The sequence below is a fragment of the Balaenoptera ricei genome, chromosome 1 (genome assembly GCF_028023285.1).
Source record: "Balaenoptera ricei isolate mBalRic1 chromosome 1, mBalRic1.hap2, whole genome shotgun sequence".
Lineage (NCBI taxonomy): Eukaryota > Metazoa > Chordata > Mammalia > Artiodactyla > Balaenopteridae > Balaenoptera > Balaenoptera ricei.
This window is the reverse complement of record NC_082639.1, coordinates 57,873,072-57,885,979: the sequence shown is the minus strand read 5'-3', so window position 1 is coordinate 57,885,979 and position 12,908 is coordinate 57,873,072. Positions and strand designations below refer to the sequence as shown.

At 34.9% G+C, this 12,908-nt stretch overlaps 1 protein-coding gene across 9 annotated transcripts in view; it reads right to left on the bottom strand.

Annotated features, from left to right (window-relative positions):
• MIER1 (MIER1 transcriptional regulator) overlaps positions 1-12,908 on the bottom strand; it is a 55,298-nt gene that overhangs the window by 23,514 nt on the left and 18,876 nt on the right. For all 9 annotated transcript variants that reach the window (XR_009503486.1, XM_059924272.1, XM_059924228.1 and 6 more), the window contains 3 exons: positions 4,467-4,625; positions 3,679-3,811; positions 1,933-1,997 (listed from right to left, as the gene is read on the bottom strand). Coding sequence is in view for 8 of the 9 variants with exons in the window: in XM_059924272.1 (XP_059780255.1) it covers positions 1,933-1,997; positions 3,679-3,811; positions 4,467-4,625 (357 nt within the window). In the remaining variant the exon portion in view is untranslated. The remainder of the gene's footprint in view (positions 1-1,932; positions 1,998-3,678; positions 3,812-4,466; positions 4,626-12,908) is intronic.

Sequence of the window (12,908 nt, the reverse complement as noted above, 5' to 3'; positions counted from 1 at the left end):
ACCTAATTTATTCTGCAGGGAAGGGAAGGAAAACAGCCGTTTAGGAGCATTATGTACCAGGTATCTTATGCAAAATTTTCATTAAATCCTCACCAACTTAGACAAGGCTGAATTTGTCATTCCCATATTGTATTTGAGGAGATGAAACTCAACAAAATTAATTTCCTCAGGAACACACTACTAGTAAATTCTGAGCTATAATTTAAACTCAAGTTTGATTTCAAAGCTGTTTCCCCTCTACCCTAGTTTCTATAAAAATTCAATTTCATCTTACAAGCCTTAGAAGATGAATCTCTGAATCCTGACACTTTTTTACAGATCTCACTAAAATAAGACAATCTGGATTTACTGTGGCCTACTTTATTACATATTTTTCCTGAGGAAGGGACTAATACTCCCTAGCAGTAAAGGCTTCATCTCCCCCATGTTCTCCCTCCTGAGTTTTTTTATTGCTTCATTAAAAAAAAAAAAAATTCAAGGCTTAATCAAATACTCTCTTGGGAAACTCCAGATACAAAATCAATTTATATTGGAGAAAAGATAGATAAACTTGAATGTGTGGTAGAAAATAACAGTTTAAGATGACTCCCAATGTTTCTAGCTTTTTTTCATCTTAATTTCTGCATGATGTAGGAATCAGAAAAAACTGGATTGAAGAACACTTGCTCAAATAGGTCACACAAATAGTAACTTCTGTGATCCTTTTTTTCTGTCTTCAGTCCCATCATTCATTCATTACTCACTCAAGTTAATTAACACATCCGGCACTGGGATAATCTGTCCTTACCACTCCAACCCACACTAATGTCTCTCTCTTCTAAACGTCTCTTTGGAAACCCATAAATAGATCAATTCTGGCTGAAGCCCAGAATCCTTGGGTAGCGCAGTCCAAGTTCATTTGAATACTTCATTCTTCCCAACTGAAACTCTAAATATAGAGATTTTCCCTTATTTTAATCCACAAGGAGGTTAGCTCTTTTTAAGTTTGCCCCAGGCATCCCAAACCAGACAACTTTAAACAAACTAAACAAACAAAACACAGGGAAGCCTCCAAAGTATTAACTAAGTAAATAATCATGACTCAAAAAGTGCAGAAAGGCCACTCAATTTGATATTTTGGGCTATTCTGCTTCCAAATAAATGACTGCTTATGCCCTAAATTAAAAATCAGACCTATGAAAAAGAACACTAAAAAACCTCAATGGAGATTTTAAGAGAAATATCAGGTCACCTATCTCAACAAGAATGACATCATCTCTTCTATATAAATGATTTGCCCTGATCAATGCTATATAACATTTTGATAAATCTTCCTAATAAGTCAACTACTTTGCAACAGCTTAAAATTCTTCAATTTAACCATGTGATTAACTACACAATGTTATACAATTTTATATTTAAAGACTACGTCAATATATTATCTTTAGACTCATTTTAGAAATTAATTATGGATAGTTATACCAAAGCCCAAATCTGTCTCTTCACACAATATACTCTGAGTTGTAAATATCGACATTAATATGGGATGGAAAAACTTGTAATCTAACTTATTAAACAAAATTTACTTAACAAATACCAAAGCCTCCACAACTGCTTTCTCAAGTATAAAAAAAAAGAAAAATCACGTGTGATACTTTTTATAGTGTAGCTAACAAAAGTGTAATTTGTAGTAGTTCAGAAATTTGGATTTCTAATCTTGCTTTGAGTACTGGCTTGCTCAACAAAGTCCAATTTTTTCTATACCATTATTTTATTTATAAAAAGGTAAATACTTTTCTCACCTGGATGTATTAAGGGAAAGTCTGAACATTCATATGTCACAGAAAGACTTACTTCAATTTTATCAATATTTATACTTAGTAAAAGAATAATTACACTTGGCTTTTTAAATATTTATTTATCTAAGTTTTGGGAAAATATGGCTCTAACTACCTTTTTCCAGTCTTCTGATGGTATATAATCTTCATCTTCTTCAGATTCTTCTTCTATTTCACTATCTAGAATAAGTAAGACAATAGTACTATAAAATGATTGCTTATCCTATCCATTCTTATATCTACCATCAAATATTTAAATATGCCAAAAGGTATTTGCAGAGGTAGGTCAAGATATTTTTAATCAAATAATACCCTGTCAGTTAAAACAAAAAAAACAAAACTCATAAACCTTCTAGGACAATCTTCTTAGACAACTGTATTTTCATAAAATGATTTCCTACAAAAAATTTTAAGAAAAAATCTGATTCAGAGTCAAGATAATCTGTTTCTAAGCCTAATTCTCCTTCCAACAGCTTGGTGACAGAATAAATTATATGATCTCAGTTTCTTCCCTTATAAAATAAGAATTGGGGCAAAACAGTGGTTTCTGCACAGTGCTCCTTAAAGCACTGACAACTCTGTAGCACCACTTTGGGGGGAGCGCATGAAGAGAGGGTATGTATGTCTTCCCAACTTCTGTTTTATTCAGAGCAGGCAAGCTGCTATTTGTTTACATTTTGGACTAAGAATGTATTTACATAAAGGGGTGGGAAATCTGAAAACCATGAGACTGTCAGCATCTTCTCAACTCTAAAATGGCACACAAAATTCAAAAGGGTAACACTGCATACAGAAATTAATTCTTCCTATGGAAAAGCTAAGATAGGCAGTATATGTGTAGCTTCAATGCATACATCATAACTAAAATACCAGATTTTAATTATGAAATATTATTTCAAGAGGCAGTCACTTAGTATCCCACTTTTAAGCAAACTTTGGCAATGGATCTGCTCCTGGTTTAACTAAGGGAAAAATACCCCATTTCCCCCAAACAATTATCTCAGTAACTAATCTCTCTGTGCATTGATATACTTTTCAGTTGGACCATATCTGTGATCAAAGTTCACAATAAAATTATTATTAGCGGCCCTACATTCTCTTCTAAACAAACTGTGTAACAGAAGTCACTCATACAAAGAAGTAGCCATGTTTAATCAGTTATTACTTTACCACATTTCATGAGAGGTTATTGTTCTTCAACTATTTTCCTTTTTAAAGTATAGAAATTTAGACCACATATTTAAACTAATAACACTAATGGTTAACTTTTTCTTATCTTACTTCCAGAGTAAGGATTCCTGCTTAGAATGAAACATTATGGAGCAGATGAAACATGCAAATATTCAAGATACATATATTAAATGTTGTCTTGACTACTGGTCATCTCTGACTAGATCATAACTGTAGAAAAATTAGGAGAGTTCTTTGTGTAACGTATTCCTACCTCAAGAGTCAACCACTTTTTGGACTTGGGAGCCACTGATTAGAGAAAGCAATGCTTATGAATATATCAAGGCTGAGAGGCAAAGAAAGCAGAAAATGGAAAACTGAGGAAAAGACTAGGAGAAATAAAAAAGATGACCATGAAACAAACTAAATTTAAAGAACAGTCAAGAGGGGAAAAAAAGGAACACACTCAGAATCGGGCATCACAGTGACACAGTAATTACTGTAGTATATTCATGGACAAGAGGGCCCCAGTACTGCTAAACTAAGAATCTAGAACAAAATCCCATTACTGATGAGCAAGATTTCAAAATCAATGAATTCAAACAGAGTAGTGAAAAAAACCACTAAAATTTTAGGTCATATATTAAGCAGTAAAAATCATATCCAAAAAATAGTAACTAATAACACTTACTTGTATCAAAATATTTACAACGACGTGGACGGATTATTTCCTGGGCATCTTGAGAAGCAACAGATTGTGATGGATCATCATTGGAAGACTGAGTTTCATCCTCTTGACCTGAGGAATCTTTTATATTCTCTTCCTGTGGAATAATAAATTAAATCTCTAAGATAAAAAGAAGATTGCTGCAGATGAAAGGTCATAGTATTCCAAATACAACTGGAAGGCTAAAATAAATATACTAAATGGTGTCTTGGGTTGGATCCTGGAACAGGAAAAAGAACATCAGTGGAAAATCTTGTGAAATCTGAATTGTCTATAGTTTAATTAATAGTATGGTACCACTGTTGATTTCTTAGTTTTAATAAATAGACCATGGTTACACAGATGACATTAGGGGTAGTTGAGTGAAGAATATACAGAAACTCTGTACTATCTTTGAGTCTCTTCTGTAAAGCTAAAATTATTTCAAAACAAAATAAAAGTGAATACAGAACTGCCAATTAGCCTTTATTACTTAAAAAAAAATAGCATTTTTTAAAAAGTTCTTACAAGTTTATTTAGACTAGGCATTGATAAGAAATCTGGAATGACACAGAGAAAACTATTACTTCTCTGGAGTAGATTACAGGGGACTTCCAATTTGTATTACGTATATCTATATATTAACTTTTAACATTTAAATGTATTACTTTTAAAGTCAGAGTAAAAACAGATGACAAAAATAAGCAGTCAAAATGAATGTATTAATAAACTTTAACTTCAAGAGGAATAAAAATATATGTGTATAACCTTACTTTATTTTCCCCACTACAGCCACTGTTATCATCATTATCAGCATCTTCATCGTCTTCACCTTCTTCTTCTTCCTCCTCCTCCTCATCTTCTTCAGGTAGTCGAATAGTACTATCATAACCATAAAGGCTGAGAAGTTCATGAATTGGCATGTCGCCTTCCTAAATAGAACAAAATAAAAAATTAATTTCTGAATAGATGATATTTCATATTCCTATAATTCACAAATCTGTTGAGTATACTCTTAGAACTGTTATGAAGAATTCTCAAATCATAAAAGGTAAAACTGAATATAATTCTGAAACCTAAGAAAATCCTAGGCTTTTACTATTCTTTTCTGCATCAATTCAGTGAATGTACACCAATGTTCAGTTAACACTACGTATGGATGCTCACACTTAGTAAGCGTACCATACATAATTTGGGAGTGGGGAAATAGAATAATCAGAAAATAGACTGTAAACTAAGTTAACAAACCCAGAAAGGGGGATGAAATTCATAGCCCAGCCCAAATAAATTAAAACAGCAATGACATACATGAATGATACTGGATTACATTAGCTATATATTCTTTTCTAGGTTTATGCATAATTGTGTATAAAATCCTTTCATGGAATCCTTACTATCCATCTTACAAAACTGTTGTATTATCTCCATTTCATAGATGAGGAAATTGAGGCTGGCAGATTAAGCAATTTCTCCAAAAACCACACAAGTTACAAGTAATGAAGCCAGATTTCAAGTCTAATTACAAAAGCCCGTACTCTTATCATATACCAGGCTGCCTCAGCCAGGGACCTGGACCTTCCCCAACCATCACAAAAAACATACCGTCCTGAAGGTGAAATGAAGAAATATCCGTATGTAATGAAATGAAATCAGCTTTCTGCAGAAGGTACTCACTCTAATCAATAATCAAGCATTATAAAGTATCAGGGAAACATGACAGAATTGATTACAAAAAGGAAATTTTACACACACGCACACATACACACTCTGAAGAAAAATTTAACTGAGTCAGTCAGTTTAGAACCTAGAAAAAGGATAATCATGAAACAAGACTTTTGTATTTCTCCAGCAGTCTTGTAGCCTCATTCATGGATAGAAATAAGTCTAGCCCGTGTGTTAAATACACTGTTACAGTGGGCATTAATACATCAAACTGGACGATACAACCTGGTGACACTAAATACTTAGATCATACAGTTAACTCCCATCACTCAGAATTCGTGTGTAAAAAAGCAACTAATGATTATAATTTGAAAAAATTTTCTTATAGAAATAGGAAGAAAATACTGTTTAACACTTCTATTTCATACTGTAAATGGATATTCTAGTTATAAATCAGTCTGTGAATCTGTTTCTGAAACAGAAATCAATGACAAGGGGGCATGCTTAATTGACATCTCGTATTGTGATTCTCAAAGTGCAATAACACAGACAGTGCTTGAAGTGTTCAAGGATCTAGTCCCTGCAGATACCTGGTCCAGTACCAAGCATCTGGTACAGGAGACAGAAATTTGGGAATTAGGAGTCAGAATTTAAGAAAACAGAACTTCAAAATCAAGAAAGAAATAAAATGAGAAAAAGATATAGAAAAGGTGGGTTATATAAACAATCATAACATATAGCTGCCATAAAGTGTCTTCTATATGCCAGGCATTTGTGATAAGTGCTCTGATTCCACTATCTGATTCTCTTTTCTTAACAAAAGCAGAGTGAGAATATTACACTACCTTATTTGATCTTTAAAAGTACCAGATGACAGTGCTACCTTTATATATGTAAATAAGAAAACCAAGCAGAGAGAAACATTATGCACTGACAGAGACTTTACTATAATACCTAGACCTCCTAATCCCAGCTCATACTTTCCATAAACTTCTGCACCACAAATCAGAGGCAGGTTTAACAACTGAAGTCACTTCTATGACCAAGCCACTGAAGTCACTATTATGAATAAGGGCCAAACCAGGAAAAACACTTTAGCGTAGGTTTGCAACTAACATTTACATGGACCTTGAGAATTCATAAACAGCTTGTTTCATAATATTTATTTCATCTTTAAGACTACCTTAATATGCTACTACTACCTCTAAGTTTTACAACTGAGTTAACTGATACTTTGAGAGATCACAAAAAAGAAGTATGATTACCAATCAAATAAATGTCTTCAAGTTCTCTACCTTTGGTCTGTCTTATTCAAGGGCAAGAGAATCACCTTGAGAACTTATTTAAATAGACTGCTGAACCCCACCCCAAAGTTTCTGATCTAGTAAGGCTGAAGTGGGGCCTGAGTATCTGCATTTTTAAAGTACCAGGTGATATTGATGCTGCTGGTATGAGACCACCTGGAGAACCACTTATCTCACAGTTCTAGGATAAGATAACTGCAAATCAGCCTTTCCAGTGGGAGGTAATAAAGTGCGATCATTATCTTTAATAAAGCTTATCACTAACAGCTGATAGATAGCTAAGTTATGTGTCAAAAGGGTAAGTGATACACCAACTGCATGAAAACATTTTTTTTTTTTAACCATTCTCAGGTAAGTGGAATATCTGACTTCCATGGTGAGGTCAAGATTTTTCCCTCTTGGATACATATCTGAAAAGTGTGACTTGCTTTATAAAAATTCATTTCTCAAAGAAAAATTTAGCAACACCCCCAATATTGATTGACTAAGCAGAGAACAGAGTAGAGTCAGAAGCGGCTGATCATAGTGCATTTGGAAGAGAAGTGCTTGAATCTGAGAAACAGTAACAGAACTGGCAGAGAGAGAAGTCAGAGGAAATGACAACTGCGCAAGCGTAGAAACAAACAATGAATAAGCAGGTTATCCTGATTAGAATAGAGGGTATCTGTAGTAACCAAAAAAAGTTAGGGCTGGTATTTTTACCTACTTTCTCTAGTTTTACTTAGTTTCTAAAGGGATCTGTTATACTCTACTTTTGATTCATTTGAGAGTAGCTGCTGAACAGTGATTGACCCTATGGAACAGCTTAGGGAAAATTATGCACACGACAAAATATTCAAGATGGACTTAGGCAGGGAGAAATTTAGTTTGCTAAGTTGGAATCCACTGTTATTCATATGAGTATAATCAGAACCTAAACCAAATTAGTGGTTGTGGTACAGAAAAAACTCGAGACCCTGCAGAAGGAATCAACAGATTTAACCATGGGTTAAGAATGATCAAGAGGTCCTTGTGACACTGAATCTCTGGTTCCAGACATTACTTGGACCCAGATACATATTCGTATGACACCGAAAAAATAATAAAAACAATAAAGTTCTAAAAAAGTTCTAACAAACTTTTAAAAAGTTTATTTTCAGTCAAAGTTGGTTTTAGGTGGCTTTTATCATGTGTAAACAAAATATCCTTGCCTATTCCATCCAGAAAATTCTTAATATTGAAAACAAAGACTATATAGTGGTATTATGCTTTTCTTTGGAATTGACTTTTAATTTCTGTTGCCCTACATCAAGTTAGTAAGCAACAATCATGACCCACATAGTATGAAAAATATCTTACTTGATCTAAGGTATAAAGTGATGCCCTTACAGCAAACACTGGGCTACAACCACAATAAAACCTCAAATTAACTTTGCTGAGGCATCTCTAGTTTTAAATTCAAGTATCGTATCTTGTTGTCTGCTACCCAATCCTTTCTTTCTACTTCTACACGCATCTTTTTCCAGAAGTGTTCTTTCCTCCATTCCAAGCATGTATTTTGATTGAAAGCTTACCTCCTGGACCTCACAGTACCTAACCCAATTAGAATCACTGTATTCCCTGGCCATGCATTTGGAATGGGCACATGACCCAAGTTGGACCATAATTTGTTTACAGAATTTTACCAATAGCAGCTAAAGAATATAGGCTATATCTCAAGCAATAAATCTAGGAGCCTGAAAACTGACAACATATGAAGAAAATTGGTCTGAAAAAGGACACCACTACGTAAAAAAGCAGAAACAGAAAATATGTTCTGGTGGCACTTGAGTCCGTGAGGTCTAGATATCTCCCTGCCCTTAATGAAATTAACACGAGCCTTACAACTAAATCTTCATTTTGCCTAAGCTAGTTCAAGATGGATTCCTGTTATTTGTACCCAAATATTTGATATAGAAAATAATGCTGGGCTTCCCTGGCGGCGCAGTGGTTAAGAATCCGCCTGCCAATGCAGGCGACATGGGTTCGAGCCCTGGTCTGGGAGGATCCCACATGCTGCGGAGGAACTAAGCCCGTGCGCCACAGTTACTGAGCCTGTGCTCTAGAGCCCGCGCTGAGCCCGCGTGCTACAACTACTGAAGTCCGTGCGCCTAGAGCCTGTGCTCTACAACAAGAGAAGCCACCGTGATGAGAGGGCCGTGAACCACAACGAAGAGTAGCCCCCACTCGCCGCAACTAGAGAAAGCCCGCACACAGCAATGAAGACCCAATGCAGCCAAAAATAAATAAATTAAATAAATAATTTTTTTTAAAAACTCAAAAAAAAAAAAAAGTAATGCTATCCCGTAAAGCAAATGTTCTTTGCTATTTCCTTCTGAAAAAAGACTAAAAGATGAATAAAATGTGGCTGACAGTACATTATACTAGGGCCCATCAGTCACCTGTTCCAGAGACTTTCTCATTAGCTTATATTGTCAAAGTCTATGTTCTACCAGGTACTAAGGGGCTTTCCCCAAATTGAAACATCACAATAAACTGTCAGAGTGTTTTGTTCCCATTCATACAAGGGTTGAGAAATGGAAGGAGCAGAGTGAAAGAAAATTATGAGTCAAGTACAGTGGTTCTCCACCATTCGTTCGGGTGTTACAGATTTCTTTGAGAATTTTATGAATAACTATTAAGATTTATTGAGTGATTATCATGTACCAGACACTGTGCTCAATGTTTTACATATACCATCCTTGTAATAACACTGAAGCTTAATAATGTTAAGTAACTAGTCCAAAGTTACACTCTGAGTAAGTAGTACAGTCTGACTCACTGCTTTACAGTGCCCTTACATATATATGCATATACACTCCCTTCCTCAAAACCTGATCCTAGGTTAAGTGTACATCATTCTGATGGAGAGTGAAATAAGATGTGCTGGGTTGATAGACTATAAGAAGTAAGGAAAAGTAAGGAAAGAAGTTGAAGGAAACTTGGACATAGAAGACATATAAGAAGGAAAATGGACATAGTACAAAATGAATAAAAATCAGCCATGTGGACTATACCTACATATTGTGCTTTAAAAAAATAAGTTGTCTAAGTACTGTAACAAAAAGAGGGACAATCATGTCTATATAAGCTCACCAGAGACTAGCTGGAGGTGGAAAGAATATAGACTTTTTCAAAGACAAACATTATATCTGAAATTAAATCTGTCCTTAAACTTCAAAACAATAGGGTAACGTTACCAAGCACCAACAGCAGTATTGTAAGGTCGGAGTGGTATCCGTCTCCTAGCTGCACAGGAGGTGGCCCCCTCTCCCTCACACCAGGGCATCAGTCATCTACCAATGACTGCACATGGTACCAGGTGTTGGCCACTGAAGGGCCATTTGGTGGATGGACGTAGTACTCTTTCTATACCTATTGTGACTTACCAGTAAATACTTATTAAGGTGGGGGAAAGAAGGAAAGAGACTGATTTTCAGCCAGGAAGGCTTAAGAGACCACATCCAGATTGGACAAGAGTGCTGGTTCCTAAGGTAACCAACCTCTTGGGGCTGGGGCTTAACTACAAAATAAACTATGAAGAGATGAAGGCAGTGAACTCTTCTTTATAATCCCCATGCTGGAGTTTCTTTTTTTTATATGTATAATTCATGTGGTGTGTACACTTAAAAAAAACCTCAATCTCTCACATTTTAATCTTTATTCTCTAGCTCTGGAGAGTCACTGGGTGAAATGTGTCTAGCACTTTAAAGTGTTAATGATTAACACTGTTATAATGTGATTTTTCAAAAATATAAATACATAAAGATATAGCTGATCCTGATCCCTCTTCCCCCAAATAGACTGCTACTGTTCAAAGTGAGACCATGGGTTTTCAGAGTGCATTTGAAAAACACGAGTTAAACCTGCATATTGTCATTCCCAGAAAACCAAAGTTTACTATGGGAATGATTCTGACACTTCTAAGATCACTAATAAATTCTAACCTGTACATCTAATTCTCTTAAAACATTCAAATGCTAAACTTACCTAAAATATTTTATATTGATAAGATTCATGCATACAAACGTAACAATACACATAAAAGCTAGTTTACACTGAAATTTTAGAATTCACATTGAATGAACTTAAAACTACAGGTTATTGCAGTTACTGATAACTCCTGAATGAATCAACTGTCAAAATTTTGCCCCCATTACATCAAAGGTCCATTTCATGCAACCAAAGTGCCAGGCATAAACTACCTTACCAATTCCTGACACAACTATGATGTTTCACTTCTATAGAAGCAAATTAGTAATCAATGACAAAATCTTGCTCACCTTTTTAATAAGAACAAAAACCAGTTTGGTTTGGACCTGAAGACTTTACAACTATAGGAAATCCAATACATTGGCCCTGTAGCTCAGCTCTAGGCTACAGATGAAAGCACTGGTGATTATGTGCTACTTACACCTAAGCCTTAATTACTCTGGGAAAAGTTATAAGTATTCTCTGAGAAGGTTTAAGACTGTCTGGTTGAAAAGAATGTAAAAGATTGGTTCCCTTGTCTTTCTCTCCCTTTGTATATTTTAATTACTTTTTCCTAAAAAAGGGTGATTTGAAAGCAAATTTTGGGGGGTTGTAAGGGACTGGGGAAGGAGGTAGAATAAAGGAGAAAATAGGAAAAGACCATAACACGACCAAAATTTTAGTGAAGCCCATTAGTAATTTTGTAGTAATTAAATATAGTAGCCCATTTTCTGAAATAAAACAATAATCATTCCACTTCATAACCTATTTTGACCTGTACTTGATTATCTCTTCTTGAGTAATTACTTACTCAATTACTTGAGTAACACAAAATGTGAAAAAATGGAAAATATACGATTTTCTTCCTTTACTTTTTATCCCATGGATGAGTTATTCAGAAAAAAGAAAATATATCTAAAGTGATAAGTTTCTGTGAAATACAGGCAAATAATTGAAAATAATTGCATTTCCGCTTCATGAATATATGAAGCCACTGTGATTGATTGTTAAATCAATCGTTTCCTCTGATGTTCACCTAGGTTCTGAATCATCCAAGCAAATTATCCCAGTTTTTTGAATGGCTTTCCAGCCTCTCCTAAAGAATAGTTCTGACTCCAGATTCCTTGTGTTCTTTTTAACTCATCCTTGAAAAGCTTTTATAACAGCTCTACACCATTACCACTAAGATCAATTCTGTTGTCTGGCTTAATAAAATATTGAATTGCTTAGGTATTATGGATTAAGCCAGTTTTAATCACTAAATGATTCAAAATGGGATCACCTGACAAGATCTGACTTAATAAGACTACTTTTACAGCTTTTTAACTGTACACTTTAAAAAGTTCTAAACTAAAATTCTGAAACATATAATCTTTACTACTGTAAAAGCATAAGAATTCATTTTTCAATGACATTATGTACTCCAAATGCTTAAAGGCTGGCATATGTCTTATTTCTTATGTTCTTTTTGTCATGGAGTACAGCAGATTGTATACATAATACCTTTCAATGATAGCATACCAAACTGATTTATTCATTCATTCAAAAACTCTGAGTGACCACTCTTGCTAGGTGCCATGAAATACACTGGTGAATAAAACAGACTATCCCTCCTCTCATGGAACTAAAGGAGGATACAGACAAAAAAATTAAACAAACATATAATTACAAATTGTGTTAGGCATAAAGAAGGCACTGAATGGGGTACAGTGGTTAAAAAAAGCTGATTAGGGGCCAGGAAAGGCCATTCTGAGGAGGGAATATTAAGCCCAGACTTGAGAGGATAAGGAGCCAGACTCAGAAAGCACATACCAGAGAGTGGGAATGAGGTGAAAAGCCTTGAAGTGTGAAAAAACCAGCACATCTAAGAACAAAAGCAACTAGTGTAGCTATACAACTAGTGTAATAAATGGATAAAGGACCATGTCATGTAGGTGGCCTTGCTGGCCAGGGCAACGAGTCTGGATTTTCTTCTGGTGTAACAGGAAGCCACTGAAGAGTTTTTTAAATAGAAGGCTGATATAAACTGATTTATATTTTGAAAAGATCATCATGGTTGCTGTGGTAATATACTGGAGAGAAGAGTGGTAAAAGAGGACATGAAAAACCAGTTAGGAAGCTACTGTAATAGTCTAAGCTAAAAATGATGGTGACCTGGGCTTGAGGGCAGCAGTAGAGATGGAACAAGAGCCAGATAAAAGATATTTCTGGATAGAAATGATAGGTTTATTTAGGAATGGATATTGAGAATGAAGGAAG